Raw genomic sequence first — 22,993 nt, 5'->3', positions numbered from 1 at the left:
GATTATATATTTTTGCTCAGTAGTACAATCTTTTGGAGATACGCACTTTAACAAATATTGCCTTTTCTCCTCTGTGAAATGTAATGGAGATTTAGTGCTACATTGACTTACTAAAGATAATCTAGGTATTTATTGTGGCTTTCTATAATACAGTATACTTCATTAAAATGAAAATTTTCTTTTGGTATTTAAAGTAGGTTAGTTGTAAAGTCATTAAAGTTGTTGGGAAAAATATAGTTAAATACTTTACCTCTTTGGGGTCAGGAAGTTTAGAATTCACCATGGTCAAACATGTTAGTAATGGAAACCAGTTTTAAAAAATAAGCTATACTTAGGAATTTTATTCATTTGGTAAACTCTAATGAATTGTATAATTATTTCATTTTCTATGCAGCTTCTTTAGTTATTCCTGCTGGTAGAACTCTTCCCAGTCTTACCACAGCAGAACTGGTATGTAGTTTATTTAAGATATATTTTAAAAGATATGCCGCACATTTAGTGAATGGTAGCAGAAAACTGGGTATAGATATAATTCCTAATTCTCCAGGTGAATAGGGAAGGATGTGGTAAAGGATGGGAAACAGGAAAAATTTCTATAACAAAGATGTTGCGAAAACTCAGGAGTCCCAGAATTGACATTTTCTTATCAACTTTTTCTATCTTCCAGAGAAGTTACTAGCATCTACCAAGACTACACCTTCAAGATTATAATATTTCTGAAGTTACATTGTATGGAGTTTTGATACACTGTATAATGTTATATACTTGATGGATTCTAAATAGATAATTTTGATACAGTACTTTTTCTGATATTTTTCTCTTTGGAGTTGAGCCACATCATAGTCCCTTGGTTTAAGTGGAGCATTTTGGTCATTTTTTTGCTTTTGTTTAGTAAAAGTTAAAGTATGGATTCCCCACACATGGTTTGAGGAAGAAAATAAAATTAAAACATGTATAGAAAATTGAGTAGTTTTCGGTGGGGAAAAATAGCATGCTTTGTCTTTTACCTTTTTTCCGTGGTACTGATGGTATATACTCTAGTAACTATTTTCATTTTCTTTCAGCCCATCAGCTACTGTTCTAGGGTAAATGGTTTAGTGGGCTATTTATTTTCATTTCCTCATAAAAAACAAACAAACTATACTGCTTCCAGGATATTTAGGAAGAATGGCACTGCTTTTGATAGGAGACTAATGAAGAAATGTCTCTGCCTTGGAAATTCGTGGACATAACTTTTCTCCTGATTAAAGAAAAAATATTCTTGAAGTAAAAACAAATTTATAAAGTAAAAAGTGAAATAACCATGCAGTATTATGCCCAAAGATAACTGTTTTGTTTGATGTATACCCATCTAGACTTCTTTTATGAAAGTTATATTAGTTTTCAGGGGGTAAAAAGTAGGATCATTCTCTGTATCATTTTTATTACTTATTTTCTTTTTTTAAATTTAGTAATATAGAGGTATTTTTTTCAATGCCAGTTAAATATTGATTAGTCTTAGTGGGTACATCACAGTTTAATTAACCAGTCTTGTTGATGGATATATAAATTATGTTTAGTTTTGTTCTAACATAACATCCCATTGTTATACCTGTAGATATACCCTATCTTTGTGTATTTGTGTGATAATCAGGTAATCAGGATAAATTCCTGGAAGTAGAATTTCTAGTTCAAAGATCATGCATGGTATATGAAAATTTCACTTTTCGTATATATTGCAAAATAGTTCTCCAAAAGAATTATATCATATACATGCATATAAGCAGTGGCCTGAGAGAATTTCTATTTATTTATTTATTTATTTATTTATTTACTTACTTACTTACTAGAGGCCTGGTGCACAAAAATTTGTGCACTCGGGGAAGGGGGGGCGGAAGGGGGGGGTCCCTCAGCCTGGCCTGTGCCCTCTCACAGTCTGGGACCCCCTCAGGGGATGACCACCTGCTGGCTTAGGCCCACTTCCCGGGGGATTGGGCCTAAGATGGCAATCAGACATCCCTCTGGCAGCCCGGCAGCCCTTGGGGGATGTCCACTTGCCAGCGGGGAGCAGGCCTAAACTGCAGTCGGACATCCTTAGCGCTGCTGAGGGGCAGGAGAGGCTCCCACCACCACCGCTGTACTGGCAGCCATCAGCCTGGCTTGTGGCTGAGCAGAGCTCCTCCCATGTGAGAGCAGCCTGACCACCAGAGGGCAGCTCCTGCATTGAGCGTCTGCCCCCTGGTGGTCAGTGTGTGTCATAGTGACCAGTCATTCCCAGCCCTTCTGCTGTTAGGGTCAGTTTGCATATTACCCTGTTACTATATAGGATAGAGGCCTGGTGCACGGGTGGGGGCCGGCTGATTTGCCCTGAAGGGTGTCCCGGATCAGGGTGGGGGTCCCGCTTGGGTGCCTGGCCCGCCTGGATGAGGGGATGATGGCTGTTTGCAGCTGGTCACACCCCCTTCAGGGTGGGGGTCCCCACTGGAGTGCCTGGCCAGTCTGGGTGAGGGGCTGAGGGCCGTTTTCAGGCTGGCGGGTGACTGAAGCTCCCAACCTCTCCTTTTTTCCTTTTTTTTTTTTTTTTATTCTGGGATTTATTTACCTTCTATGGCTGTCACTGGAGCTGAGAGCCGGCTTTAGCTCTGAGGCTCGGCTCCAGCTCTGAGACCTCGGTTTGTTTAGCTTCTACAATTGAAACACTGTTGCAACTCCAGCTCTGAGGCCCGGCTGGCTGAAAGCAGGTTTCTGGGGATTGTTTAGCTTCTATAATTGCAACATAGCTGCTTAGAGTGCAGCTCAGAGGCCGGCAGCGGCAGGCGGGGAACCTTGGCTTCCTCCATCACTGGAGCAAGCAAGCCTCCTGTTCGCTTCAGCTGCCTGGCTGCCGGCCGCCATCTTGGTTGGCAGTTAATTTGCATATCGCCCTGATTAGCCAATGGGAAGTGTGTCGGAGGTACGGTTAATTACCATGTTTGTCTATTGTTATTTATTTATAATTGAATCCTTACTAACATTGAGTGTTACTAATAGGTCTTTTAAATTATTTCAGGTCTGATAGGCAAAAATGTTTGTCTTTTGATTTAGTATTAAAAAAATTTTAGACCCTAAAGTTTATTTCAAAACAAAAATTATTCACTATTGTATCACCTACTTTAAAATACCATTTGTGATCAACTTACAGACTAGTGGACTATAAACAACTATGGTTCTTATATTTGACATCTTGAAGGTCAGTGGCCCAGATAAGACTATGTAGTGGGCAAGTTTTGAATTGGTGCTCATACTGTTAAGACTTAATGGATTTATTGCTAATAGCCATAGAACAGAATTCTTTTTATTCATAATGAGATTATTTGAATTAAATTTAAAAAAGGTGTTTTTTAAAAGAGCTGAGATGTAATGTTAACTGTTGTCAAACTGTTATCCTGAATCAGATTTTTTGACCCTCTATGAGATCAGGAAGAAAAGATACAAGTAAAGCCCTTTTGTAACTTTCTAATATAAATTTCTCATATCTAGAGCACCGCAAACTCCAGTGCAAACTTTGCTTTTCCTGGTTATCCTATTCATGTACCAGCAGGTGTGACGCTACAGACTGCATCTGGTAAGAGTATAGTCTAAAAATGTTTTATTTTTAGCATTTGTATTGACTTCTGGGTGGTAATATTGATGATTAAACTTCATACCAGAAATTACAAGAAATTTTAATAAAACTTGCTTTAAGTGTAATGATAAATGATGGTTATTATTGTTATGGAGGCAATCTACCATGAAAGACACTGTACTAGGCCTGTCCTGTATTTCATACTCAATTCTCTTTCCCTACATTGTATAAGATACTTTATACTCCATATATGTTTTCTCTAATTCAAGTCAGTTATCTAAATTTTCATGAACACAAAATAATATATCTGGCCCAAGCTGGGTGGCTCCGTAGGTTGGAGTGTCATCCTGTACACCAGAAAGGTTGCAGGTTCAGTTCCCTGTCAGGGCACATATATAGGTTTTGGGTTTGACCCCAGATCAGGCCTGGAGGCAACTAATTGATGTTCCTCCCAACCTACCCACCTCCATCTCCCCCTCAATCTTCTCCTCTCCCTCTCTCCCTTCCTCTCTCCCTCCCTCTCTCCCTCCCTCTCCCTCTCTTTTTCTCTCTCTAAAATCAATAAACATAGGTGAGGATTAAAATAAAATAAAAAACCATATCTGTGTCTCTGTTAGGTCTAATCAAGAAAAACTAAAGATTATATTGAGCAACCTTTGTCTCCTTCTTATTGGAGATTGTATGGCATAATAGAAAGAATATCCAAAATGTTTAAATAATTCTTAACTTGAAAGAGAATTATATCTATTCTTTGGGTTGTTGTAAAGTTTAAGCAAAATACCTAACACAATGCTCAAAAAATAAATTTCGTCTTTTTAGTTTTATTTTAAAGGAAAGAGAGGAGAAATTTGATAACTTTTGAAATTAATAAACTACTTTTGGGTAGCCTTCTCTTATAATTGTTATATGGTATCCTATATCTTAAATATATGAAATATATTCGCCATGATTATGTTTGTTAAAATCCCAATTTTGGGTTGGTAACACTGTAATTTATCAAACAATGGGAGAGGCTTGTGGAGTAAATATTGGTAGTTTATATGTATTTGAAAATGTGCCATATAAGCAATAGTGGGAAAAGGCTAGAGTTAAGCAAGACATATTTAATTTTTAAAAATGAGCAATACATATGTATTCTGGAAAATACAAAAAAAACAAGCTCCTAGAGATAACCACTGTTAACATATTGATATATTTCCTCCCAGCCTGTTGTACATGTTGTATTTTGAAGGAAATTAGGATTCTATTGTTCTTATAGTTTTGATATCTCCTTTTTAAGGTTACCTTTATAAAGTCAATGTACCAATTGCGGTGACACAGACTTCTGGAAGAGCAAGTATTCTTCAGCATCCAATTCAGCAAGTATTTCAGCAGCTTCGGCAGCCTTCAATAATACAGACCAGTGTTCCACAGTTGAATCCATGTTCTCTTCAAGCAGCTATTGAAAAATCACAGAGAATGGAAACTGTGCTCCAGCAACCCACAATTCTTCACTCTGGGACAGTGGATAGGAAGCATTTAGAAAATGCCACCAGTGATATACTTGTACTTCCTGGAAATGAGCATAAAATCATGTCTGAAGCTTTGTTGAGTCAGCCAGCAAGCTCTCAGTATGTCAGCCTTCCTGGTGTTGGAGTTCCTCCACAGGTCTCTCAAAGAGATGCCAATGTGGAGCCATTGCTCAGTGTTTCAGCTTGTGGGACTCAAAATCTGCATGGTGGGCCCATCGCCACAGGCCCTCAGGGGGCTCAGCACCAGCACTCATCTGATGGTCAGCTTCATTTTCTTAAAAATAGGATGTTGGGATGTGATTCTGTGAAGCAGCCAAGAAATACAGAGGAGCCCAGCAGCCTACCTGTCTCAGAGAAGGTATTAGGGGATAAGCAATGGCCAGTAATTAGACATTCTGAGTTTTTTAAAATGTAAGGTTCCTTAGAAGTATGTATGTTTCTTTAGAAAAATGTTTTTTAAATTGTTTTTACTATAACTATTAGTTTTTAAAGTATTCATGCTCAGAATTGCTAAACTTTTAATTTCAATTAATAAATTAGAATATTTCTTTAAAGAAAATGCATTGTTTTAAGATAATCAGTTTTACCTCTCCCTTAACATGGTGAGAATTGTTTTTGTCTGCAGATAAACTGTAAAGGACCAAGAAATCCATTCTAGTAATTAAACAAATATTTAGGGGAAATTCATTGTCATACTTAAAATACAAAAAAGGTCCAAAGTGGTTTTTCTCTTGTTCTACCTAATTTTCTTAAACTCCCATATGAAAATTTTCTCTATATGAGGAATTATCTTCTAGTAGATACTTTGTTCCTTTCTGCTTGCTAAAATACTAGTTAACATAATTTGTTTTGGAATTCAAACCACTGAAAAATAGTTTCTAATTAACTTTCCATATTAAAAATAGGTTTTGATTATTTTCAAGGAATTCATAGTGATGACAGAAAGATTCATGGGGAATTTTGGATGGTAAAATAAAAGATATCATCTTATCTTTTTACACATGTGAAATATGTCATAGATTACTCCACTTACCCAATTTTTAGTGACAGAGGACAAATAGTTAAAGGTTTGTGTTTCTAGCTAAAGGTTTGTTGGTCCTCTAGAACTGCTGTACAAGTTTGTACAAGTTAAGTGCCACCTTAACATTTTCATAGGTAGAAGGGGAAGGCTATAGTGTACAGTAAAGGATAACCAACAAAGAAAAAGACTATAAGAAACTATTTGACCTGTTTTAGAATGTTTCAGATGTTTGATGAAGCCTGTTCAAATTTTTTTTAGCAAGTCTGTTTCTAGTTTAGTTTTGGCATAAAGTATTAAGATTAAAGCGTTTTTCAGGTATTTATTATATTTTCCAAATACTATAAAAATTTAAGAAATGTAGGCTAAACTCATAATTTTGAAGCAGTGTTTGTTTCTATCACTTACAATTTTTAGAGGCATTTTTCTCCTGGATTCTGTATGAACTTTGCACATTTCTGGTGTGATGATTCAAGGACTTAGTCTACTGTTACTTATTAGATATCACCTTGTACTTTGTTCTAATATGGGGAAATAGATTAGTTAAGGGAGCTTAATCAAGGATTGTTTAGGGGATAGTGGTTGAGAACTTAAGCTTTGGAGTCACAATAGGTTTAAATTCCAAATTCACCACTTTTACCTTTTTGAACTGGGTATAAAACCAACCTCATACTTTTAGGATTATCAGAGATGATGTATATAGAGTTTTTAAATAGCTTCTGGTGCCATATTAAGCTTTATAGTAGTGCTATTATGCTTTACTAGAGGCCTGGTGCATGAAATTCTTGCACTGGGGGGGGGGGGCTCTCAGGTGGCTTGTGCTCTCTTGCAGTCTGGGAGCCTTGGGGGATGTCCTACTGCCAGCAGTCAGACATCCTTAGTGCTCCATGGAGGCGGGAGAGGCTTCCACCACTGCTACAGTGCTTGTCAACCATGAGCACGGCTTTTGGCTGAGGAGCCCTCCCCCTGTGGGAGCACACTGACCACCAGGGGGCAGACGCTCAATACAGGAGCTGCCCCCTGGTGGTCAGTACGTGTCATAGCGACTGGTCATTCCACCATTCGGTCGATTTACATATTAGCCTTTTATTATATAGAATGGGCATGTGGTATATTGGGTAACTTTTCATATAACTTGTTGGTTTAGTATTAAAATAGATCTGTATTTAAAACACAGTCCAAACATTCAAAATTTACTTTATTATTTTTTTAAATTTACTGTCGGATTTCTTTAAAATAGTTCTTAATCTGGTGAAGTTTATGCTAATATAATTTTCAAAAAATTTATAAATAGCTTTTCTTTTTTTATAAGTAGCTTTTCAGAAATTCTTATTGCAAGTTAAAATTAGCTGTAATTGTTTACTTTTCTTGCATAAACTGCCAGAGATCTTACATTTCTATGTAAATTTAACATTTGTACTGTCTCATACATATATTCCTGACAATTTTTGATGAGCTCCTATTTTAAAATCTATGTTATTACTATGTTAAGTTTTTCCTCGGCGTGGGACTTTTGTTTTCTAATCTTATAATGCCATGGAGAACTATGGAGCTATAATGCCATGAAACTCAGGTCTTTATTAGAACTCCAAAAAGTAGGATTAGGAGAGAAATGGTATGGTAGTGTATCTTCTTTAATTCCTTTTTATCTCTTGCCTTTCCTTCTCAGACATTCTCATTGCCCCAAGTTCAAATACTGTCATTTCTGCTTTCTTATCTTGTAATTATTTGCCTTTCTGACTGTATGCTTATAGTTCCTTCATGAGCTCCTCCTCTTTATCTGCCCTTCCTATTTCCTAAGGATCTAGCTTCAGCTCATTTCTTTTCTTCATGTTTTCCCTGGGCAATCTCATGTATTATCATAGTTTTAACTACTACCTATTTGTTGATGATTATACTTTCAACCCTATTACTCCTCTGAGTTTCATTCTTGTATCTGCCTTGTAGATAGCTCTACTAGAAGGTCACAGTAATTCATTGTTCTTCATCAGAGATATTGCATGGTACCACTGCCCACCTGGGGTCACAAGCTAAGGACTAAAATTACCTTTTGGCTCTTTTTTCTCCTTTTATTATGTACTTTTAAAAAACTATTTTGTGAATGTGGGAAAATATATATAACACAAAATTATATCATTTTAACCATTTCAAATGCATAGTTCCATACTTTTTTAGGTGTATAGCATTAAGGACATTCACATTGTTGTACACCCATCATCACTACCCATCTCCAGAACTTTTCATCATTTCAAACTGAAATTCTATACCCACTAAACAAATAACTCCTCATTACCCACTCCATCCACCCAGTTTCTGGTAACTTCTGTTCTACTTTCTTTCTATGAATTTGACTATTCTGTGTAACTCCTAAGTGAAAGCAGACTGGCTTATATTACTTAACATAATATTAATCTTTTTTTATTGATTTCAGAGAGGAAGGGAGAGAGAGAGAGAGAGAGAAACAATGATGAGAGAGAATCATTGATGGGCTGCCTCCTGCATGCCCAAACCAGGCATGTATCTGACCAGGAATCAAACCATGACTTTCTGGTTCATAGGTTGATGCTCAATTACTGAGCAATGCTGGCTAGGCTACTTACCATAATATTTTAAGGTTCTTCCATGTTGTAGCCTATGTCAGAACTTCATTCATTTTTAAGGCTGAATCATGTAATTTTGATAACTTTTAAAACTAAATATTTCTGGAATCTGTTCCCTTTTCATACCTACTGCCATTGCCCTAATTGCTTCTTATTTGGGTTAACATAGTCGTTTCATAATTAATTAGCCTATAGTCTTTGCTATTTTTCACTCTACTCTTCCCAGTCCATCCATCCTAGAGGTTAAAGGATTAGGCTTCAGAGATCAGAATTACTTTGAATCCATCCTCTGTCCCTTAATAACTGTGTGAATTGGACAAGTTACTGTTTTTTCATATGTAAAATAAAGATAATAGTATCTACCATAGAGTTGTAGTGGTGGGAGGAATACATGAGATAATCAATGCGAAGTGCTCAGGAGCACACTGCCTAGCACATGGTAAGTGCTCAATGAATATTAACTATTAATTTCTGTTCCTCAAGGCTTCCAGAGATTTATCCAAAGTGCAGTCTCTAATCAAATCACTGACTGCTCATCACCTACAGGATAAAGTTTAAGCTCCTTAATGTGGCATGAAAGGACCTCCATGTTCTTTCTCAGTTAGAATTTGTTATTTACTCCTCCTTTATTTGATGCCTACTACGTTACTAGGAATAGCAAGCTAACTATAAGCGAATCTCTGTGTTGACCTTGTTTCCTGCCCCTCTTTTTGCCTTTGTTATCCTCTGCTTGGTGCTTGGATTTTCTTCCCACTATCCTTTCCTCTGGTTAATTCCTACTGACCCATTTATTACTTCCTTCAGAAATCTTACTTTAATATCTACCCCCTCTCTCTTCATTATCTGGGAATGCCTTAATTTCTCAATTATTTTTGCAGGACAGTTTTGCCAGATATAAAATTCCCAATTGAGAGTCTTTTCTTTCAGCACTTTACTAGTAAACATATCTATCATCCATTGCCTTCTGGCATTCAAAATTTCAGCTGATGAATCTGTGTGTTAGCTTATTGATAATTTCTTGTATGTGATGAGTTGCTTTTCTCTTGCTGCTTTAAATAGTATTGTTTTATTTTATCATTTTTCTTCTCATTTTATTTATTTATTTATGCACCTTTAAAGCAATTTATCTTTATTGTTGAAAGTATTACAGATGTCTCCTTTTCCCCCCCATTGTCTCCCTCCCCCTCCCCCCCAAGGCTTTCACCTCCTTATTATCTGTGTCTATGGGTTATGCATATGAGTTCTACAGTTAATCTCTTCCTGTCCCTCCTCCCCTCTTTAAATTTTAATTTCCAATTGTTTATTGCTACTATATAGACATAAAATTAATTTTTGTAAGTTGACTTTTATCAGTCTGAATGTTTACGTTCCTCTCCATTCATATGTTGAAATCCTAACTCCCAAAGGTATTAGTAAGTAAAAGGTGAGGGCTTTGGGAGGTTATGAGCATGGAGTCCTCATGATTGGGATTAGTTGCTTTTTAAAAGAGACCACACAGCCCTGGCAGGTTTGGCTCAGTGGATAGAGAGAGCGTTGACCTGCAGACTGAAGGGTCCCAGGTTCGATTCCTATCAGGAGCACATGCCTATGTTTCAGGCTTGATCCTCAATAGGGGGCATGCAGGAGGCAGCCAATCAAGGATTCTCTCTCATCATTCATGTTTCTATTTCTCTTTCTCCCTTCCTCTCTGAGGTAATATATATATTACTAGGGAGACCACACAGAGCTCCCTAGCCTCTCTGCCATGTGAGGACATCATGAGAAGGCACTGTCTTATGAACCAGAAAGTGGGCTGTCATCAGATACCAAATCTCCTAGTACCTTGATCTTGGACTTCCCAGCCTCCATAAGAAGTAAATTTCTGTTGTTTATAAGCTACCTAGTCTATGGTATTTTGTTATAGCAGCCAAAATAACTGATAATTTCCTATCTTTCAATGTCTTCAGGATCTATGGCATCACCTCTTTTTAAATTCCTAATATTCTTTATCTGGCTTGTCTCTCTCTTTTTTTCTTTGTCATTCTGGCTAGAAGCTTATTGATTTTATTAATCTTCTCAAAAAATGAACTTTTAGTCTAATTGACTTTTTTTTCCTGCTGTTTCATTCATTTATTTATTTTTATCTCATTAGTTCCTTGTCTGCTGTGAGCTTAATTTGGTCCTTTCTTTCTGTTTTCTTAAGGTGGATTTTAGGTCATTGCTTTGAAACATGCTTCTTTTTTAAATATAGTAATTCAGTGCTATAAATTTCTCTCTACGCACTGCTTTAGCTACTTCTCACAAGTTTTGAAATGTTATGTTTTTGCATTTAATTTAATTGTTCTAATTTCTCTTGTGACTTACTCTTTGACTCATGGATATTGAGAAATGTGTTATTTAATTTTTAAATCTTTGGGAATTTTTTGTTACTGGTATCTGGTTTAATAATTCCTTTGTGCTCAGAGAACATATTTTGTGTGTGTTAAATTTGTCAAGATTTGGTGTATGGCCCAGAATATGGTCCATCTTGGTGAATATTCTGTAAACTGCATGTTGGGGTACAGTTTTCTATAAATGTTAATTTGGTTAACTTATCGTTAATTGTGTTGTTCAGGTTTTCTACATCCTTACTGAATTTCAGTCTACTTTTTCTGTTGATTACTGAGAGAGGAGTATTGAACTTTCTAACTATAATTTTGGATTTTTCTTTGTCTTATTTCAGTTAGGGCAATCCTGTATATTTTTCATTTGTTCACTGAGCATTATATCTCTTGTCCTTTCTACTCCATGAGTTATTGTTTAAAGTAATGTGAAATATTTAAAAGCTAACAGGTACTATATAAATTTAAATAAGTTATATAAACACTGGTAAATGCTATCTTAAAGCAGGGAACTCATTTGCTGTCTATATGTGACTATGAGTAGGTTTATAATTTTAAAATTATTCCTATGTTTTATTCAAAATTAGGGAATATCATCTTACAGGAAAGAAAGATTTAAAGTGACCACTTGTGAGATGTGTTTAAGTAATTTTATATTTCGTATGATTCAATGTTTTAGACACATTGTTGAATTTGAAAAGCTTCATTGCATTTCTTTCTCTTTTTAGGATTATAATTCTCAGATGGGTTTAAGCATTCAGGTACCTGATGAAGATATTTATGAAATAATTCAAATAGATGGAACTGGTGATACATCTTCCAATGATGAAATAGGAAGTACAAGAGATGTAGATGAGCATGAAGTTCTAGAGATTATTGATGCAGGAGACCTGAAGGTACTTGAAGGAGAAGCTGATAACATATCAAATGGAGGTTCAACTACTAACAGTAGTGATAACGAAGACCCTCAAATAGACATTGTGGAAGAGGTGAGCATTACTTTTGAGTTGAAACTTACTTTATTCAATTTACAACATTTGTACTTTCATATACTTTGGAACCAAGAGGAATAACAATTAAGATTAACTTTGTCTTTAGTGTTAAAATGAGACTTATTTGTATGCTAATATTTAAACTTTTAATCTGAAACTTGTAATTTACACCAGTAGTAAGTATTTAGGAATCGGCTACTATAGTTGTTGATCTTAACATCTTGCTGACCGTGTTTCTGTGTCTGAATGCTGCTGACAGGTCACGAGTTAACTTCTGTCTTTTTCTCAACTCGTCAGTCAGTATTTCCAGAGACATGACAAGCAATACATCTAATTCTTTCCATCCATTTTTTATTATGGCAAAAGTTTTTAAAAAGACATGTCGTAGCAGAGAGAAATGTTTGAGCAAATTATGTACAGCCACTTTGTCTGATTGTCCGAGTGACTTTGGTAGTCAGGTGAAAGATAGTACTTTATCAGAAGATAGTAATGAGTCTGACATTAGACCATCACGAAGGCAAAAGAGAAATGTGATAGTATCTGACAGTGAAAGTGATTCCAAAGAAGAATGGGAAAAAAAAAGATATTTTACCAGCCTTGGAGGGTTATAAAAATATTTCAAGCATAACTGTTCAGCTTGAGGACCCACAAAGTATAAGTGAAGTAACCAATTTATTTTTTGATAAGGATTTTTTCGATCTCATTACTTCTCAAATCAATTTATACCAGTACTAAATGGAAAAATACCACAAAGCCTCTGCTAAAACTTCAACATGGACTGAATTACTTATATGGATATAAAGAAATTTCTTCATTTAATTATATTGATGAGACTAACAAGCCAGAATGGGAGGATTACCAGTCAACTGATCCTTTACTTGATCACCCATATTTCCAAAAACTGTGACTAGAAAGAGATTCAAGCAAATACTTACATTCTTAATGATAATTCACAAACAACATGTAACACAGACCATTCTTACAAAGTCAGACCTCTTTTGGATCACTATCTCGAAATTTAAATCTTTATATATATACCAAAACAGCAGTTATCACTTGAGGAAGTAATGATTCCATGGAGAGGACGCCATCAGATTCAAGACATGTAATCTGGCAATAAAATATGGAATTTTAGTAAGAATGCTTTGTGAAAGTGAGAGTGGCTGTGATTGCAACTTCGAGATATATACAGGTGAAGGCAAAAAGTTACAACAGACTATATTATCGGTCTTACAGCCTTTTCTTGGTTCTTGGCATCATATTTACCAACATAATTACTACAACAGCGTGTCTACAGCTGAACTACTCTTGAAGAACAAAACACTGGTCTGTGGAACAATAAGGGGAACTGTGGGTTGCCAAAACTACTAAAAGAAAAGTAGCCAGTTGTATGGACAAGTTCTAGCTCAAAATAGCCTGTCCACAGGTGTCAACTAGAGATTGTGGGAAGTTTAGGGGATGGAAGTGTAGGTAAAGAAGGCATCCAGGACAGAGGCATATGGTATCTACTCTAATCCTAATAATGTACCAAAGTTTTTATGGAACATGGCAATTAAGAAGCATGTAATTAGTAATAACTGTCTTTTATGGTGTTCTTGCATATGTTCCAGGTATCATATTAAGTCTTATCTGCCTTACATTATTTAACATTTCCACTGCCTTATGGGTTGTTTTATTAACCTCATTTTTTTCAGATGAGAAAACTGAGATATGAGGAGTTTTAATAATTTTCCGAAGATAAGTAGTCAACCTCAGGCTCTTTGACTTTTAAGTACACTACTGTTCTGACTCTCCAAGATATATGTACATATGCCTACTTTTAAAAAATTCAAAGCATCATTAAATTCCTTAATGTGACCATCTTTCATCTTTAGGACCCCTTAAATTCTGGAGATGATGTTAGTGAACAGGATGTGCCAGACCTGTTCGACACGGATAATGTAATTGTCTGTCAGTATGACAAGGTACTGTATTCATTTTTTAGACTTTGGGTTTATTAATTGCATTAATAGTAGAAAGGTGTGTAAAATGATGGGGAATATGATGGTGAATTATAGTTCACAGTTAAATTAATCTTGAAATAGCTCATTAATTGTATAAATTTGCGGGGTCTCAGTGATACAAAGAAGTGGTAGTCCTTGTCTAAAGAAGGCGAGAATCTTATTGAAACAAGATGTTTCTGTATGGAATAATAGAATGGCATGAAATAAGATGGTAGGTAAATCAAAAGCTAAAATATGTGACAGATAAATCAAATGCTAAGATGAGTGGCATGTAAAACAATTGCCCAGATATGTACATACATATTGCTAAGATATTGTACATACAATAAGCCCTAAAAGTAGCTAGGAGATACAAGAAATCATTTGTAGTTGGAGTTCTCTACAAATCCTTCATGAGTGATGTGAGGTTTTGAAATAGTCTTGAATGATTTATAGGATATAGGTAAGTGTAGAGAGTAGGCATTTAGAATAGAATAGCCTGATAAAAAGGCAGAGATATGAATGCATGTAGAATGTACAAGGGACAGTGAAGGATAGCTCTACCTTGACTAAAGTGTTCTCCTTTTGGATTATTAGGAAATGAGGCTGGGTGGGAAACAAAGTTGTGAGCAGGTTGGAAAATCCAAAATCCTGGTAGGAGAAATCCAAACTTGATTTAATGGGCATTGGTCTTCTGAGAATGTTACTGAAAAAATTGTAATTGGGTTTAAAAACTGGCAGTGTCTGATGATTTGAAAGAGGAAAATAGTAAGAACAGAGATAGTGCATATGTGAAGTGATCAGAACCAGACTAAGGGTGGCAGTAGACCATGGAAGAATCAAAGATTATGATGAAAGAATCTATGGGCCTTGGTGATTAGCTGGATATTAGAGAATGATCGACAAGGGAGAGTTGAAGGCATCTCTCAAGTTTCAAGCCTAGAAATTAAGTTAGTAGTAATTTAACTGTAGTAACTAAAATATAATACTCTATCTTTTTTTTTAAAAACACTATAATGTGATTATGTAGTAATCACAGAGTATGCAGTTTTTGTCCTTATACATATTTACATTTATTTTTTAGAAGATTTGAGATGTAATTCACAAACTACACAGTTTACCTAATTAAAGTATATAGTTCAGTGGTATTCAGTACATTCATGGATATGTGCAATCCTTAACACAACCAATGTAGAACATTTTCATCACCTTCAAAAGAAACCTCATGCCCATTAGTTCTCAGTACTACAGGCTGTTCAAAAAAATGTATATACACAATGTCTGTAGAGTCTATTATATTTTGAAAATGAAATGTATTCAAGATGTGAATATGTTTTTTTGGGACACTGTATAGATCTCCTTATTTCCTCCCAGCCCCACTGCCAGGCCTGAGGAACCATTAATCTACTTCCTGTCTCTTAAGATTTCCCTATTCTGGAGTTTCATATGAAAGAAATCATGTAATATGTGGTCTGTTGTTACTGGCTTCTTTACTTCACACAGTGTTTAAAGTTTCATCCGTGTTGTAGCATGTAACAGTTCTTCATTCCTTTTTATTGCTGAATACTAGTCTATTGTATGGCTATTCCACACTGCATTTTCCGTTGATGAATTGGGTTGTTTCCACATTTTGGCTAGTAAGAAGAATGCTGCTATAAACATTTGTGTACAAGTTTTTGTGTGAGCATATATTTCCATTTCTTTCTAAGAGTGGCATTCCTGGGTCATGTGATAATAGTTTGAGGAACTACCATATTGTCTTCTAAAGTGGCTGTACCAGTTTTCATTCCCACCACAATATATGATGGTTTAGATTGCTCCATATTCTCACTAATACTTGTTACCTGACTTTTTGATCCTACCCATCCTAGTGGGGGTGAAGTGGTACCTCACTGAGGTTTTGATTTGCATTTCCCTGATGACTAATGCATGTTTACATCTTTGACTTTTTTTCATGAACAATTTCAATATACTTGGGTGAAATAGAGGATGGTATTTAGAATGTTGTAAAAATCATTTTTTCTAAAAATAAGTTTGTTTTCTCCCCTATAACATTTCATTCAGATAGAAAATGGCAGTTTAGATGCTGGTGAACATAAGCATAAGAAGGAATAGATAACAGAAAAGGGACCAAACTTAGTTTACCTTTTTGTAAATAGTATATTGCCTTCTATGAAGAAAACATTATAAGGCACCAAATTATATGTGCATTCTATAGAGGCACAAATAATTTTCTAGACCATTATGGGTAGAGTAACCTTATTGAACTTCATTGTGGGAAATAGCTTGTAATTAATTACATAGTGCTTTGTATTTTTCAAAGTATTTGCTCATTTCCTTTTGTTTCTTAATAACCTTGTGGGGTAGATAGAAGGAGTGATATTAGATGTATAGTGTTAACAAATCTAGTTGTCTGAGGGTACTCTCTAATTAGTTAATATTTTAAGTAATAAATTTTTTAATGGAAATCAGGGCATTGGGGAACTATTGGAAAGTTTTTTATAGAAGAGTGCTGAAGTCAAAAGATAACTTGCAAAGAGAATGTATCTCTAAGGTTAGTGTAGAATGGGAAAGACCACTTATGGCAGTGAATTTTTATAAAAGAGTAATTTCCCAGTTCTGGTCATTAGTTGGCTTGTTTCAAGTAGTATTGGATGACTCAAGTGAATTGACTTTTCAGTCGTTTTTTAAGAGTTTTACTAGTCAGTGTGTTTTGAAGGCCAATAGCGTCAGTTCCCCCTGGGAGAATTACCAATGCAGGATTTTGTGTCTTACCTCAGACTACTGGATCAGAATGCGCATTTAAACAAGACTCTGCCAGGTCATTTGCATGCTCATTAAACTTTGAAAAGCACTTTTAAAAAAGTATATTTTTGGTTTTGATTAGCATATGGAATTGGAATTCACCTTTAAACTTTATGTTAACAATTGGGGGAATACTTTGCAAATATTACGATGTGCAGTGAGAAAAGGTCAAATGAAGGTTACTGGTCAAGATGCTGTGTGAAAATTACTTGAAGTGTATGGACATGTTATTTCAGAAGCCTAGGGAAAGTCCAAGATTAATATAAAGGGTAAAGTAATAAGAATATCAAAAAAAAAAAAAAAGAATATCATAGGGAAGATTAATGGTGAAATGAAACTTTTTACTGTAGATGAGCGTGTTCTGTGCTATAAATAGGATACTATTTATAGCTAAATGTGAAACTATTTGAATATGTTGCATCTTCATTTAACAATATCAAACTTTTGCTTATAGCTGGCTTTGTCCCTTAGAAGCTAGTACAATGAGTAATTGCTAATTGTGTAGCATGGTATTTCCCTTTCTTGTTCTCTCTCCTGCATACACACACACACACACACACACACACACACACACACACACACTAGTGGCCCAATGCATGAAATTCATGCAAGAGTAGGCCTTCTTTCCCTGGGCTGCCGGCACCAGCTTCCCTCTGGCACCCGGGACCCAGGCTTCCCTCTAGCCGCCAGCAGGCACCCGGGACCTAGGCAGCCCGGGCTTCGTCTGGAAGGTAGTCCGGAAGGACGTCCAGTCTAATTAGCATATTATGCTTTTACTTTATATATAATATAAATATAAATTTTATAATATAAAATAAAAGCATATATAGAATATATGTATAATATGTGTGTGTGTGTGTATGTGTGTGTGTGTGTATATATATATATCTACACTAATAAAAGAGAAACATGGTAATTGGCGTACGACCGCTACCCTTCCCATTGGCTAATCCCCCTGTCACTCACAGAGTAGGGCCAAGATATGCAAATTAACTGGCAACCAAGATGGCGGCTGGCAGCCAGGCAGCTGATGCGAACAGGGAGGCTTGCTTGCTTCAGTGATGGAGAACTCCAACGTTCCCTGCCTGACTTGCCTGCCTCTCAGCTGCAACTCTAAGCAACTATGTTGCGAATATAGAAGCTAAAAAAAACCCAGAAACCTGCTTTACTCAGCTGGGCTTCAGCCAGCCGGACCGCAACATTGTATCAAATACAGATGGTAAACAAAGGCCAGAAACCTGTTTTCAGCAGCTGAGGCCTCAGAGCTAAAGCTGGCCCAGAATAAAAAGAAAAAAAAGAAAAAAGGAGCAGTTGGGAGCTTCAGTCCCAGCCTGAAAACAGCCCTCAGCCCCTCAGCCAGACTGGCCAGGCACCCCAGTGGGGACCCCCACCCTGAAGGATGTGTGACCAGCTGCAAACAGCCATCATCCCCTCATCCAGGCTGGCCAGGCACCCCAGTGGGGACCACCACCCTGATCCAGGACACCCTTCAGGGCAAACTAGCCAGCCCCACCCATGCACCAGGCCTCTACACTATATAGTAAAAGGGTAATATGCCTCCAACACTGGGATCAGCGGAGCCGCGAGGCCTCCCGGCACCGGGATCAGCGTGACAGGGGGCAGCGCCCAAACCCCCTGATCACCCTGCAGCTCTGTGTGTGACAGGGGGTGGGGCCCCAAGCCCCCCACCCCACGGGCCCTGCTCTGTGTGTGACAGGGTAGAGCCATAACCTCCCCATTGGCCCTGCCCTGAGTATGAGATTGGCGGTGCCCCAACCACCTGATCGGCCCTGCTCTGTGGGTGATAGAGGATGGCACCCCAACCCCCGCCCCCCCCCCCCCACGGGCCCTGCTCTGTATGTGATGGGGTAGAGTCATAACCTCCCCATCTGCCCTGCCCTGAGTGTGACAGTGGCGGCGCCCCAATCCCCTGATTGGCCCTGCTCTGTGGGTGATAGAGGGCGGCGCCCCAACCCCCTGATCCGCCCTGCCCTGAGTGTGACAGGGGGCAGTGCCCAAACTCCCCTATCGGCCCTACTCTGTGAGTGACGGGGGAGCTCCTCAACCCCCTGATCGGCCCTGCTCTGTGCATGACAGGGGGGAGCTCCCCAACCCCCTGATTGACCCTGCTCTGTGCATGACAGGGTATGGAGCCCCAACCCCCCTGATGGGCCCTGCTCTGTGCGTGACAGGGGGTGGCGCCGCAACCTCCCCATCGACCCTGCCTTGAGTGTGACAGGGGGCGGTGCCCCAACCCCCCAATTGGCCCTACCCTGAGCGTGACTGAGGGTGGCATCACAACCTCCCAATCTGCCCTGCTCTGTGCATGACAGGGGAAGGCGCCCCAACTCCCCAATCGGCCCTGCTCTGAGCCCGACCAGGGGCTACACCTAGGGATTGGGCCTGCCCTCTGCCACCTGGGGGCAGGCCTAAGCCAGCAGGTCGTTATCTCCCGAGGGGTCCCAGACTGCGAGAGGGCACAGGCCAGTCTGAGGGACCCCCCCTTCCCCCGAGTGCACAAATTTTTGTGCACCGGGCCTCTAGTATATATATATATATTTGATCCAGTATACACATCATTAAAAACAACAAAACACTTTTATACCATGAAAAGTCTGGTTTCTACTCTCTTATCATTTGTGCTTCCTACCAGTAGTGCCCTGTCCCTGCCTTAAGTGCAAATAAGTAACCAGTTATATTAGTTTCTGAATATATTTCCAGAGTCTCTTTATTCAAGTACAAGCCTAAAAGGTAGCACAAGAATCTTGTATTCTGCACCTTGTTTTTTAAAGAGAATATATCTTGGAGAAATTTGTGCTAGTATTGTATAGCTGTATAATATTCCATTGTAGAATTATTAAGATTTATTATTTAATAATTATTTAATAATTCTAATGATTCCCTGTTGATGAATATTTGAGTTATTTTTCAGTCATTTGCTATTGAATGGCCAGGTACATAAGACAGTTATTTCTACTAAATAAACCCAAGAAGTGAGATTACTGAGACAAAGGGCAAATGTATATGGTTAGATATTGCCAAAATGCTTTCCTGCATGATATTCCAGTATATACTCCCATTACAATGGTTGAGAGTGCTTTTCTTTTCATAAAGCTTTGCCAATATACTTAGAAACTAATATAAGTGGTTATTATGAAGGGTGGAAAATGATATCTTGGTGAAATTTTTAACTTTTTGCTTGTTTAAGGGCCATTTATATTTTATGTGAATTGTTTGTTCATAATCTTTGTCTATTGATTTCTAAGAGCTCTGTTATTTGGGGGGTGGGTGGGAAATTAGCCTTGTTATATGCATAAATACTTTTTCCTGAGTTTGTTTTCAATGCTTTCTCATTCTTTCATGCAGATGTTGAATTTGGCAACCTTTATTTTTATGGCTTCTAAATTTTGAGTCATGAATAGAAAGTTCTTGCCTCAAGAGTTTCAAGGGATCACCACGTTTTCTTCTAGTATTTCTTTGGTTTCTTTTGCGGAGGTGGGGAGAGATTAACCGGGGGAATTTATATGCATACTGGAGGCCCAGTGCATGAATTCATGCACCTTGAAAGGAACTGTAGGCTGTGAGGCTGTGGTGGGCACAGGGGCAGATCTCATCCCATCCTTTGTGACCCTGCCTGGCCCCTCCAGCTGTGGTCCCCGGTCCCCTGTCTGCAGGCAGCCCCGTTCCCACTGCCACCACTCCCACATGCTGATGGCACCGGCCCCATTTGCACCCGCAGGGCAGGAAGTTGTTTTTGTTTTTTTTAAGAACTCCCATTTAGGGTTAGAATAATCACATGTGATATGCAAAGAAATGTAAATAATACTTTGACTTTAAATTAATTAATTTAGACTATATTTCTTCCTACAGATTCATCGAAGCAAGAACAAATGGAAATTCTATTTGAAAGATGGTGTTATGTGTTTTGGAGGGAGAGACTATGTATTTGCAAAAGCCATTGGTGATGCAGAGTGGTAAAACTTAGGAGCTCGATACATCATAAACATCAGTGGGACTATATCATGCATTGTGAAACTTGTTTTTGCTTCAGTATAGTCCACAAAGCTGCTCAAATTTTGGTTCACTGGAATTTAATAAAATTATAATTCAGATGCAGATATGAATATACAATTTTATATTTCTTTCATTTACTAATTTAAAAGGGTCTCTTTTTGTCTTTTTGTTAAACCCTCATTATCTGTACCATAACAAAGCATAGATGCATCAGGTATGATGGAGCATGAGGAAATGTCACATTTATTTCACTTGAAGTAAAATTTAAATCAGACTATAGTTCCCCTGCATAGTGAAATCAGGATCAGTTAATAGATTGGAGCCAGTGTTTCTCCCATCTTTCACCAAGTAGTAGCAGGATATATAAGAGGGCCTCTCTGGGTCTTTTAGTCTACACTCCTTACTCGCCATTAATCCAGATGGTTCCTTGGAGGCAGATGACTCTGCTAAACCCATGCTATACATGAACAAGGAAATCTTTGCTGAGGCCAGGGTTCCTGAGCTAAGAATCAGCCTCTCTGGGCTTATCCTGTGGCCAGGTTATTCTTGCATCCTTCTATCTCTGGAGAATTGTGAGGGTTAGGGTTAGGTTCCCATTCTATTTGTTGAAACTTTAGACTTCTGTTCTCTTCCTAGTCATACTGGGTTTCCCCTTTCTCAATTTTAAGAATATTTTTCTTACAGTGGAAGACCCCTTTCCAAACTCTTTTATCTCTCAAAGATACTACCTCTCGTAATTTTCCCTAACAGGGAATCCCCTCATTGAGTGTAGGCTTTCTAAAACAAAAGTCAGGAAAAGATACTCTCTTCAGGAACCTCTGCTTAGGCCAGATGAGATTGCTTGCTCTTATTTGTGGCAAGAAGACCTGGATAAATGTCTTAAAACCAGGGAGAGAAAACAATGTAAAACGCAGATAGCTCTCATTTTCCTGCACCAATAAAAACAAAGAAAATCATCCTCCAAATTATTCTGTAATACTCTCTTTCTTAGTAGATTCACATCCATCAAAGGAACATTTTCCTCATGTTCTGCTTCTCTTAAGGGGTAGAGTATACATGTTCTCTAAACTTAGGATCCTTAATCTCAGCTTTGAGCAGTGTTCTCCAGGACAGTACTCTCACTCAGACAGCAGTGCTGGGTTGAGTGGGTTATGGTCTGTGAAAGGATGAGATACCTTGATCTGACAGGTCACAGGGTGAATTCCCCATTTCCTGTATGGAAATAACCCCAATTAGAAAGTTTAATTTATTCCAACACTTGTCTTGTTTTGCCCAGCTACTATTAGTCATGTCAGAATCTGGATAAATCTCTCTGGGCTTTGGACAACATATGTGGGGTACTGTCTTTGGTTTAAAATTGGCAGCTGCATGAGGATTCAGTTTGTACTAGTAAGTGGGCTGGTCTCCTAACCAGATCCTCCAGCTATCTCTGCTTTTTCCTGAGAGTGATTGTCCTTTACCATACTACCACTATTTTAGGTCTGTCTTTGCCTATTGAAAACTTTCGGGTGCTGTGGGTTCTCTTCATGGATGTTGCCTACCATGAAATGGCCATCTATTCCACATGGAGAGCAAAAAGAGGGCACTTATTCTTCATGTCTGTCCTTGAAATGTACCTCTCCAGTGCTGAGTACACTTTCTAGTCTTCTTCCTGTTTCTTCCTCCCAGGCTCATCCAGTCACTGTGTGCTGTAGGCAAACCTTATTGCAAATTACAGTATAAGGGCTAAATTCAGTGACAGGGTAAATTCACTTGGGAATTGGGGTTTAATGTGTTTGGGAGAGGCAATAATAGTAGTTTCTAAAATTCCTTTCCTCCTTTCCACTGTGAATTTTAAATTGTCACTTTGCTTCAGTGATTTTTTAATTTTAATTTTTTATTTCTTTATTGATTAAGGTATTACAAATGTGTTCTTATTCCCCCATTGTCCATCCCCCCCCCCCCAGTCCTGCCCTCACCCTAACCCCCTGTTGTCTGCGTCCATCACTTGTGCTTATATGCATGCATACAAGTCCTTTGGTTGATCTCTCCTGCTTACCCCCACGCTCCCCTACCTTCCCTCTGAGGTTTGAGCATCTGATCAACGCTTCTCTGTCTCTGGATCTGTTTTTGTTAATCGGTTTATGTT

At 37.9% G+C, this 22,993-nt stretch overlaps 1 protein-coding gene across 2 annotated transcripts in view; it reads left to right on the top strand.

The window, feature by feature from the left end:
* Positions 1-20,956, top strand: part of GTF2A1L (general transcription factor IIA subunit 1 like) — a 32,105-nt gene extending 11,149 nt beyond the window's left edge. For both annotated transcript variants that reach the window (XM_036334631.1, XM_036334630.1), the window contains 6 exons: positions 395-450; positions 3,499-3,583; positions 4,863-5,452; positions 11,801-12,061; positions 13,939-14,028; positions 20,722-20,956. In XM_036334631.1, the coding sequence (XP_036190524.1) occupies positions 395-450; positions 3,499-3,583; positions 4,863-5,452; positions 11,801-12,061; positions 13,939-14,028; positions 20,722-20,829 (1,190 nt within the window). In that variant the 3' untranslated portion in view covers positions 20,830-20,956. The remainder of the gene's footprint in view (positions 1-394; positions 451-3,498; positions 3,584-4,862; positions 5,453-11,800; positions 12,062-13,938; positions 14,029-20,721) is intronic.
* Positions 20,957-22,993: the final 2,037 nt, after the last annotated feature.

The sequence above is a fragment of the Myotis myotis genome, unplaced genomic scaffold (genome assembly GCF_014108235.1).
Source record: "Myotis myotis isolate mMyoMyo1 unplaced genomic scaffold, mMyoMyo1.p scaffold_m19_p_14, whole genome shotgun sequence".
Taxonomy (NCBI): domain Eukaryota; kingdom Metazoa; phylum Chordata; class Mammalia; order Chiroptera; family Vespertilionidae; genus Myotis; species Myotis myotis.
Note: the sequence above shows the minus strand (reverse complement) of the source record. Positions and strands in the feature narration are given on the sequence as shown.